The 11,975-nt window shown below is 33.1% G+C and overlaps 1 protein-coding gene across 1 annotated transcript; it reads right to left on the minus strand.

Moving 5' to 3' along the window:
- Nucleotides 1–1,418: 1,418 nt before the first annotated feature.
- LOC127260398 (probable bifunctional TENA-E protein) lies at nt 1,419–2,801 on the minus strand. The gene is made up of 3 exons (XM_051288127.1): nt 2,521–2,801; nt 1,971–2,188; nt 1,419–1,887 (listed from the first exon to the last, which is right to left on the minus strand). Exons 1-3 carry the CDS (start codon nt 2,776–2,778, stop codon nt 1,569–1,571), a joined length of 795 nt encoding a protein of 264 aa, XP_051144084.1. The 5' UTR covers nt 2,779–2,801; the 3' UTR covers nt 1,419–1,568.
- Between the last annotated feature and the right edge of the window lie 9,174 nt (nt 2,802–11,975).

Raw genomic sequence — 11,975 nt, forward strand, 5'->3', positions numbered from 1 at the left:
GATTTTTGATCGCCAGCAGATTCTTTGCCTCCAAAACTTCTCTCATACGGTTGGAGTCTTCAACAGTTGTGCAATATGGACGAACAGTTGGGGTGCACATTCTCGTCGCCACAAGAGTGGTTTCAGGGATTGATCCATCGACAGGGAGTGCAGGGATGTATCGATTCGCCATGTCTAGGGTTGTAGAGATTATGATTCACAAAGGCTCGTATTGAAGGAAGGGAAGTTAATCAGGAGTGTTGTAACTGGTGCAGTTGCTAAGGGACTTTCTCAGGAGGGTTGTGATTTATGAACTTCCAAACGACGATTGATAAATGGCGTTTAAAATTCCCTTGGCGGCGGACAAGTTGTTACGCATGAAATTTAGAATTGGGTTAAAAAGCCCAAGGTAAAAGAAAAAATGGGCCTGGTAATAGAGTTGATCGAACTGGCTGAAGGGCACCGTGGGAAACTCAAGGAAAATAGGTTAAGTTCTAAGGAGAATGCAAAACGGAAGGTCCTCAGGTCGGGAAGTCCTCAGGTCGGGAAGTCTTCAGGTCGGAAAGTCCTCAGGTCGGGAAGTCTTCAGATCGGGAGGTCCTCAGGTCAGGAAGTCCGCAGGTCGGAAAGTTCTCAGGACGGAAAGCATTCAGGTCGGAAAGTCCTCAGGTCGGGAAGTCTTCAGGTAAGGAGGTCCTCAGGTCGGGAAGTCCTCAGGACGGAAAGTCCGCATGTCGGAAGGTCCTCAGGTCGGGAGGTCTGCGACTAGACCAGTAAGTCGGATGGTCTTTAGGTCGGGAGGTCTACGACTGGATCAACAAGTTGGGTGGCCCGCAAGTCGGGAAAATTGGTAGTCGGGCCAATAAGTTGAAAGAGTAGTGTTCGGACCAAAAGGGCGGAAGGTCTGCGGTCGGTCCAAAGAGGCGGATGCTGTTAAGAGTGGAATAGAGTGATAATGTTGGTCTGCTAAAGACACGTGTCAGCAGGAGAAGAGTTGGCAGACGGTTGAAAAGGAGACGTTGTGAAGAGTTGGCAGACGGTTGAAAAGGAGACGTTGTAACCGTTCAGGCGACGGTTTCCAGTATAATCTCTCAGGAAGTATTTAAGGATTGAATTTTTCTTGAGAGAGCATCTTCAATCAATTTCAACAAAGCAAAGTCGAATTTGGGGATCACCACTTTAAATTTCCAGCATTTTATTTTCCAGTTAATTTCTTTATGTACCGTACAGTGTTTATAAATTCCTAAGATCAGGCACTAATTAATCAAGCTTAAAGATATTTTCCATATCTTTGAATTTTACTTTTTATTTGTTGAAAAAATACATCAATATTTATTATAATTTTTTAAATAAATATAAATTTCTATAAAAAAATTTATATAGGCGAGATAAGCCGCGCCGATATGCCGTAAAGGCCGATCTGCGACAGTGAACCATGCTTCCAAACGAAAAAAGATATTTGCATGGCTTGAAACACTTAGTGTAGTAAAATTGCAAACACTCGCTCATACTTGTTTAGCAACGTAACCAGCCATTGGTCATACGTAACACAACACTAACGATTTGATTTGATCTCTGGAATTAAAGATTCATGCGGATCCTCCATGGTTCATGTTCCAAAACTCTACTTCATGTTCCAGTACCTGCAAGAAAATGAGCTCAGCTTTGGCGAGCATATCATCCGATGCCTGCGCCAATCTACGGTTTGCTATGCTTTCCAGTGTACGGCAGTACTCAGCAAAACCGTCGTTGCCCCATCTTCGGCACGTCTCTTTCAGTTCCTCTGGGGTTTTGGAGCCATCTTCTAAGCAGTGAGCAAAGCTCTGCTGATACACAACCTCAATTGCCCAGAATGCTGTTATTGCCCTGGTGTACTCCATCTCTGCCCCTGCTAAACTCTCTAAGAATCTGGTTGCAGACACTACTTTCGAATGATCAACATAGATACATACAATACATATCTACATACTTACATACATGTTCATTCGTACCTGCAATACTCAAGGTTTGCCCGTTGAGGCGCAATGGAGTCCAACGCAACGCCCCACTTGGAAGCCTCCTTTTTAAACCAACTAATCTCATCATTCAAAGCAGCAACACCGCCCAAAATTACTTCTACATCTGACTTATCATCAGATTCCTTCCAAGCTTTTACTAATACACTCGCCACAAAAGGGACAAATGCTCTCACAAATATGTAATCCTGTCCCTGCATTTCATTTCACATTTCTAGAATCACTGATTCACTATGCAAATTTCCGATATTATTATATATGCAGCACCAAAAATACTGTTGATTGATGTTTTTCCACAAGGTTCCAAAGAATTAAAGTCTGAGTTGTTGTTATTATTATTGTAGATACAACCAAATCCCTAAATCAAGATTGGGAGAGAACAAATGTTGACATCGAAGTCAACATCCTTAATTGTTCTTCAAACATAAAAGTAATTACGCTTAATCCGCTGGCAGAAACAATTCGGAAACTCTCAAAACTGGAACACAACTGAAAGAGCTAGGAAGGAAGATAAACAGCTACTTACCAGCCACCGCTTGAAGGAAGAGAGATCGACGGAACCCTCGCGGATATCCAGAATGAAAGGATGTCGCGTGGCTCCGACGTACATCTGCGTGTGCTTCCTCAGCCACGTTTCAGTGATTGTCACTCCGTCAGTCCCCTCCATTATTTCTTTATTTTGTTCTTCTATGCGTTTCACTTTTTTAACCGGTGAAGGAGACGAAGAAGAAGAAGAAATAGAAAGTAGGCACCGCACCGCACCGCACCGATCAGCACATGTCATGCTTCGCAGATTTCTAGAAACAGCTGGAAAATATAAATGACCAAAATGTGCTTCTTTTGTGTATTGGATAAAAATACAAAAGGCAAAGAATTAGATACGATAAATTAGACTTAAAAAGAAAAATTATTATTATGTGAGGCTATCATTTCAAATTCAAGATATGGCATTAGGGAGTTGTGCTATGTATTAAATTAATTATTTGGTGTTATTTTTTTCAAATTATAAATATTTATATTTTATATTTTCTTAGTCTCATCACAATTATTATTATTATTATTATTATTATTATTATTATTATTATTATTATTATTATTTGTTTATAATAATTGATATATTTCTATTTTAGGTAAAAATTATTAAATTAAAATATATTTAATAAATATAAATAATTTAATTAATTACATAATATATAACATCATAAATAACTTATAATTCACTTAAAACCTTTTTTATTTCTATCTCTCTTCTCAAAAAATAAATAATTTTTTATTTATATTTAATACTACATCTCTTTTATAAAATTAATTTATATTAATTATAATTTAATAAAAGTATTTTTTTATTTAATTGTATTATAGAAAATTTTACTCTCTACAAAACGTATTCATATTGCATATATTTTTTTATTGCTATATAATTTTTAAATATTGAAACATATATTTTAATTTTTTTAATCATCCATATTATATTTACTTTAAAATTATAAATATTATTAATTACATTAAATTTAATAAAATAACATCATAACTCATTATTAATAAATAATTAAATATTTTTACCTTAAATGCTATGTTCCTAATTAAATGGTTCAATTTAGGTGGGACGAAAGGAGTATTATTTTTGCAATAGGGAGTTGTGCTATGTATTAAATTAATTATTTGGTGTTAGCCTTTTTAGGATGATAAATTATTTATATATTATATTTTTTTGGCACTTTGATTTAAATTTATATTAGATAAAATACATTTAAGTTTATTTTTTACATATTATTTCCATAGTATTCTCTACTTTTATAAAATGTTTACATATATCTCCCTATTATTCATTTTGGCTCTGGGAATGATAAGTTTATATAACGAATATATTATATACTTCCGTTGAATTTACGTAAATTTACATTTTCTACTTTCGTACTCTGAAATTATCGTGCTATACAGATTTAATTGCAAAAGTGATGTACTTTGGTTATTATTTATATACTATAACCGATTAAAAAAATAATATACAAAAGAACAACCGAACCTATAAAATACACATGATCTAAATCACTTATTTTCTTGAGATACCTTTCTTCTTCCACTTTCAGACCGTCAGCTTCGATCCTCAACCTTGAAATCATCATTATCACTAAATCGAAAGTCTTTTTTTTTTTTCATCAACAACCAACCGAGATGATAAAACAAATGTGTACATTCTGCTCGAAATATCAAAGAGGGTCTCCTCTCCCAAATAAAATTCTAAGAATTAAGTTAAATTTTTATATTGGTAAAATCGATATTTTAGTTTTATGCTTTCGAATTCGTGGTGTATTCTAATCTCTTTGTTTTGTGCCTCTGTATGGTTTGTACAAGCCTTGGTGCTAGCCAAACTTATTTCGGCATCGTAACCCACAATTGTTTCAAATATAAGTTATTTTGATGTGGTTTAATTGTAAATAATCTTATTGTATATAGAAGAATCTTTAGGTATGTTTCTTTGGTATTAGTTTTTAAAGATTTGGTTTTGGTTTGGGTTGAATTTGAATTTTTTTTGTAGTTTTGGGAAGATGCGTTCCATTGGGTTAATAGGTTTTGTTTTGGTTTGAGGGGTTTTAATAGATATTGATTTGATAGGTAATAATATAATGATGTAATGTGTATTAAATTCTATTTATATAATTAATAATAGTGTGATTTTAGTATTAATTTATATTAATTACAAATAAATAATTATATAAAATTTTATTCTCTACAAAATGATATACATATTATATATATTTTATTTAATTATAGTTTATAATTGCATTAAATCGTTAAGTAGTTCTACTGTCGTATGAGTGTGCGTGCAGACCGAAGTGTATTTATCTGTTTTGAAAAAGTCAAAACCTATTTATGTAGGCTTCAGATTGTCTTATAGGGCGATGGTTTGACGCTTAATTAGGCTTCCACAGTAACAACACAATGAGTTTTCCAAACTCACGGCCAAAGAAACAAAGCCTTTATTTTTATTTTGTTAGGTTTAATTTTGTAGTAAAATGGTTCAGATATCATGAGGTGGTGGAGTTCAATTTTTATTTTTTCAAATACCGTAGGTGTCGATTTCTCATGTTGGAATTACTTTTTTTAAGTACTGAAAGTGTTTGTTGATATCTCTATCACAGAGGTGGTTGTTCATGTATCTATTTTGTCGATTTATAAAAATTTTGTTTGCTTTTACTATTTCGTGTGAATGCCTTTATATACTTTTGGTTACAACAAATGATATATAATGTATGTCCTAGTTTTTAATTAGCGTTCCTCTACAAAAAAGTTACATACAACTATATAGTTATTTCATTAACCTAAATCGGGGTTGTATATATTCTTGCAAACTTATCTTTTTTTAATATATATATATATATATATATTGTCAGGCCCAAGGTGAGAGCCACAATTATGGGCCACTAATATGTATGTTTCCTTAGAGTTCCGTGTTATACAACACGAAAACTTACCCGCCTAGCAGATGATCTAACAAATTTGATAATATTAAAACATGTCGGGCAAAACTTATTGTGAATATTTTATTAGGAGAAATTGACGCGGCTATTTAGTATTATTTATCGAATTTGTATGCTAATTTTTATACATGAATTGGAAATAACTTAGGTATGAAACATATAATTGCCAAGTTTGGGTAGTTAGTCATTAATGCAAGATTTCATGGTTGGATGTCAAAAAATCCCTAAGTTTAAGCCAGATACCCCCAATGATGATATTTATTCATTCATTTCACTAAGTTACATACTTCTGAATTGATTAAAGTACTCGCACTGACGAATAGAATGTATAAGTATCTTTATATATATTCGACGTATAATGAGAAGATGTGTACTCACTAAATTATTTTGAAAGCATTGATGTACACGTTTCATGTACAGATCAACAACTAAACGTTTCTCACACCATAGAAAGGTTAAATATGTCTCATGAATAAGATTTACTTCATATATCTTCTAACACGTTTCTTCTTATTTGGAGTTTGTTCATACTCACAAAAATACTTGCACAGACAATAACAATTCATATAACATCATACATCATCAGTTATACACTAACTCCAAAATATCTATTATTATGGTTCACCATATGATATGTTATGTCATACCTATCTTAAGTGAAATTCTCATTTATACTTAAAATACATGGTTAGGTGATCCCATAAGTCCTTTCAAAAGTATCCGTTAATGCACATTAACATCTGACAACATGAGGGTGATAAAATCATCTCGTAGTTGTTCGATCCAGCAAGAATCGATGAATAATTCTTGAAAAAATTCTTAAATATCTTTGTTTACAAAAAAATATACTTGTATAAGAATACAAATGCTTCCATACACAAATATGCAACTTCTTAATTGGATATGTACACTTCTTGTCATACTGAATATACCATAGGCACATAACATAATACTTGTATTTTTATAGTAATAACTCCATCAAAAAATTAAATATCACATAAATAAATGTGATTTATATAATATAATTTTAGGTAAATAACGAGGGTATACTATGGACATGTTATACCATAACGAGTACTAGGGGACATAAAGGACCTTAAGTATTACGTAGAATTTAATAAGCAAATATCATGTGTAATATACTATCGTTGTTAATAAGTACTCCCTCCGTCCCACTTAATTTGTCCACTATTTCTATTTTCGTCCGTCCCATATAATTTGTTATTTTTTTTTGAAATACAATTATACACTTTACTCACATTTTCAAATTCATAATTTAATATAAAATTATTTTTACTAATATACTTCTTAATTACTCACTAATTATACAATACCTAAAACTCCGTGACGAATCTAAATGAGACAAATTAGCTGAGATCGAGGGAGTATTACTCATAGTCAAATTTTATATAACTACAATAACATGTAAGGTACTTTTGTTTGAATTCACATAACCTGTAATATACTTTTGTAATAATTAATTATTTAATTTTTTATTTCTTATCAATTTATATATACAATAAAAAAAATCTTAATTTAACTGCAACTATAAATATATAAAAATGCGATCTTAATTTTGTATCTTTTTTTTTAAAAAATTTATATTGAGAAGATGATAAATCAATTTTTCAATAGTAACATTAAAAATAATTATATAAATATATATATTGTTCAATATAGGATAAACAAGTAAATTATGTATTGTTTATTACTTCCTTCGTCAAGACACTTTATGTCATATTGTCTGGACAAAGACTAAGAAATTAAATTATTTTAATATAAAAGTGAAATAAGTAAAAAATAACTAGAGGATATTATAGTAGGATAAGTAGAACAATAGTGACAAATTTGTCATTATTTGCTAAAATAAGAATAATGAAATTATATGCGGATAAAGTTATTTATTATAAATAAATTATGCATAAGTTTAACGGACAAAAAATGACATGGGCCGACCGTGTCTAATTATGCCCAAAGTATTTTTCTTATCCACAAAGTTCAATTGAACCAAATGATTCAGAATATGGATGAAAGAAGATAGAATGAAAAAGAAAATATAGTGCAGAGAATGTAAATTAATATCGATGATAACCAACCAAAAAAATAAGTCTCGACCTGAAATCAAACCATAGGTTAAAACAAAAATAATAGGCTAAATCTCACTGCAAAAGATTGAAAGCCACGATCCGATTGAATCACTCCAAAGACCCGATTTAAGACTCTAAATACGAGAAAATCACTTTCTAACACTAAAAAAATTATAAAAGCGAAATATTATTCTAGATATAAAAAGTTCTCATTATCACGATAGACAATGACCTTATATAGAAGTCCTTGAGGAAAGTAAAAGACAAAAAAAAAAAAGGAAAAACACAAAAGGTAAGTCTAACTATAAGGAAATAAATAATAAGGAAAGTTCTAGATATATAATTATACTATATGAAAATTTATAACAAAAGGAAATCTATATTTAGGTAAATTCCAAAAGTTTTCATAAGTGATAATTCTCTTGATAATCTTCCATAATTTGTAATTCTCTTGACAATCTTCCATAATTGGCGATTCTCTTGATCTTTCAATTCCGATTCTTGCGGGTCCCATTGAAGTAGTGTCAGGTGAGGGCTAAGTGATCTCCAAGCATCATATTTAAATTGATTCTCCACGAAAAATCATCGGGTCAACGCAGTGATGGATTTTTGAAACTGACGAGCTCGCCTTTTAGTGATGGGTCCCACGGGCATTCGAATCCTTGAAGATTGGACGCCTGCGACATTCCCTCATTCTTGAAAAGCTTTTTTGTTCTTCCAAACAAGATATTCATTCACTGCATAAAAAAAGCTTAAAAGTAGCATGAACTTGGTACTCACCTAGGAGTTCAAGTTTGTAGGCATTATTATTAATGCGTTCCAACACTCGAAATGGCCCATCGCCACGGGGAGTAAGTTTTGACTTTCGAAATTCTGGAAATATTTCATTCCTTAAGTGTAGCCAAACCCAATCTTCTATCTCGAATACAACCTTCTTGCACCCACGGTTAGCTTGTTTTGCGTAATTGTCAGCTGCCTTTCGTAGGTTATCCCGAACTTGTGAACGACGTTGTTGAACAAATTCAGCCATTTTGCTACCATCAAAACTAACATGCTCATTGCGTGGCAATGACATATGGTCAAGAGGAGTTAATGGGTTAAAACCATAAACAACCTCAAATGAAGAACAATTTATAGAGCTTTGAATCATATGGTTATATGCAAATTCAGCATGAGGTAAACCTTATTCTCAACTCTTCAAATTCCCATTAACTAAGGCACGTAACAAGCTACCCATAGTTCGATTAACAACTTCAGTTTGACCATCAGTTTGTGGGTGGTGTGATGTGGAAAACATTAATTTTGTACCTAATTTAGCACAAAGTGTTTTTCAAAGATAGTTTAAAAATCGAGAATCCCTATCAGAAACAATGGATTGCGAAACACCATACAATTTAAGAACCACTTTAAAAAAATAATGAAGCAACATGCAAAACATCAGTGGTTTTTGTGTATGGAATAAAATGTATCATTTTTTAAAATCGATCAACCACAACAAACATTGAATCTTTACCAGATCTACTCCTAGGCAAAATTATAGAAATATCAACCCAAGGGGATTCAGGAATAGTTAGAGGAGTATACAAACCATGTCGATGAATAGTAGGAGAGGCATGTTGTACACCGACAAATTGAGGCTTCAACTTCGAATTTCATTCGTGGAAAAAATGTTCCTGCAACAAATTAAGTGTCTTTTTCCTACCAAAGTGTCCCATCAAACCTCGAGAATGACTTTTCCAAATCAACAATTATCTTAAATAGCATTTAGGCACGCACAATTTATTTTCTCGCAGTAAATACCTATCATGTACATGATACTTTTCAAATGCACGTGAATTACATTTAGCAAATATATCAGAGAAATCAGGGTCAGTTGCATATAATTCTTTTAAATACAAAAAATCTAATAGCTAGAATCAAGTGTGGTAACAAGTGCATACCTGTGTGACAATGCATCCGCGACGATGTTTTTCTTGTCTTTCTTGTATTTAACAACATAGGAAAATGTGTCAATGAAGGAGGACGTAAGTAATGTTGCCATGTTTGCAAGGCCCACACTAAAGAATACAATTCCTTATCGTAGGTTGAGTAATTCAAGGCAGCGCCATGTAGATTTTCACTGAACAATGCAATGGATCTCTTTTTTTTTTTTTTTTAGAGAGGACGACGCTAATATCTACACCAGAAGCATCACAATTAAATTCAAACGGTTTAGAGAAATTAGGTAAGGCAAGTACGGGTGCACATGTAAGTTTCAATTTCAAAGTATGAAAAGCATTTTGTTATTCACTTTCCCACTTAAACTTATCATCATTTTTGATAATTGCAGTTAAGGGTGCTAAAATAGTGCTGAAGTTCCGCACAAATCATAGAAACTTGCAAGACCATGAAAATTGCGGACATCACGTACGTTAGTAGGTGTGAGCCACTCTTGGATGGTTGCAACCTTCGCAGGATCTACACATACTCCATCTTTTCCTACAATAAAACCAAAAAATTTGCACTTGTCGACACAAAAGTTGTATTTTTTAAATTAGCATACAAATTTTCAGCTCGTAAAACATCTAAAACTGTTTGTAAATGTTCAACATGTGCTTCAATAGAAGTACTATAAACAAGTATGTCATCACAGTATACTACCACAAACTTATTTATAAAATTCCTTAAAATATAATTCATTAATGGCATGAACGTGCTTGGGGAATTAGCAAGTCCAAATGGCATAACTAACCACTCATATAGACCAAAAGAAGTCTTGAAGACAGTTTTTCACTCATCACCTTGATTCATCTGAATTTGGTGATAGCCAATTTTTAAATTAATTTTTGAAAAAATTACAGAATCACACAAATTATCAAGCATGTCAACTAATCTAAGCATGAGATGACAATACTTAACTATTGTAGCATTTAGGGCTCGGCCAATCCACACACATGCACCAACCTCCATCTTCTTTGCACCAATAGGACGGGTACAACATAAGGACTTAGGCTTTCACGTCAGACCTTTGTTCAATAGATCGTCCACTTGCCTTCGTATTTCTTTTACCTCATCCAGGTTGGCTCGATAGGCTGGCCGATAAAGAATCAATGCTCCCGGAACAAAATCAATTTGGTGCTCAATCCCACAAGTGGGTGGTAAACCATAGAGTACTTTATCAGGAAAAACAACATTATACGCCTGCAATAAGTTATCAAAACTACATGAAAGTTTTTTTGAGTCATTCATAGAAAAATAAGTAGGTTTAAAAGTAATAGCGAGCAATGAACTCCTTGTTTTAAGTGTAAAGCTTTCTTCCTGCACATAAAAAGATTAGACATCTCACTCTTGTGTTTAGAATTCCATTTGGTTTAACCATGAATCACTACACCAGTGTTTGATTTTTTAGTAAAAGGTTAAAGTATTTGGGAGTGGCTAGGAATAAATGTATTTATTGGTGAGGATAAAGATTGGAGAGGTTGTGGGGTAGTTAGGTTATGTGATAGAGTAGATGCACTTGCATGCGAAGTATCTTTCGTTGTGGGTGATTCTAAGGAGGACCTCAAATTAGGCTCCTTATATTGAGTTGATTCAATGACATAGTTCACCATTTTGTTGTCTTTTTTTTTTTTGGTTTCTTTTCTCTCTTGCTTCGGTGGCAGATTTTTTGTACAAGTATTTTTTTTTAATCTTCATTGACTTCTCGAGGACTCGACGGCTTTAGAACTATGGCCATTCCGGTATATGTGATAGCATATCGGTTACAACGGCAATTATGTACAAATTCTTTATCAAATTGCCATGGTCTTCCAAGAAAAATATGACATGCTTGCATTGGAACTACATCACATTTTACCTCATCCTTGTAACCTTGTAGCTCAATTCCATCAACACTTGTTGGTTACGTTGATTTCCCCACAATTATTGAGCCACTATAGTTTGTAAGGCCTCGGGTGCAAATTCATCCTCAAATGAAGTCTTTTCACTGTGAGGTCACTAATGACATTAATACAACTATCACCGTAAATGATAAGACTACATACCTTAGTCGTGATCTTACACCTTTCATGAAATAAATTTTTGCATTGTTCGGTATCTTCAATCTCATTTGGAAGGGTGCTAAGAGCTCGGAAAGTGATTAATGTCAAATTATACTCTAGTATAGATTCTCTAGCTTCTTGGTCGTATGAATTTGCCTCATTGACGTCTTCAGTTTCTTATTTGGATTCGTACTCATCGGAGGTCGTAAGAACCATAGTACGCTTGTTTGGACATTATCAAGAAGTGGTTAGAGCAATACTATGGAATTCATCAGTATGGAATTCCGCAGACAATTACGCTGATCAAGGTACTGTTTTTACCAGTGATAGAGTAGTTGCCTTTGCCGCACAGTATGGGATTAATCTTTTGCATTTTTCCCCGTATTATGTGAA

This window comes from Andrographis paniculata, unplaced genomic scaffold (assembly GCF_009805555.1).
Source record: "Andrographis paniculata isolate CXL003 unplaced genomic scaffold, ASM980555v1 Contig62END, whole genome shotgun sequence".
NCBI classification, from domain to species: domain Eukaryota; kingdom Viridiplantae; phylum Streptophyta; class Magnoliopsida; order Lamiales; family Acanthaceae; genus Andrographis; species Andrographis paniculata.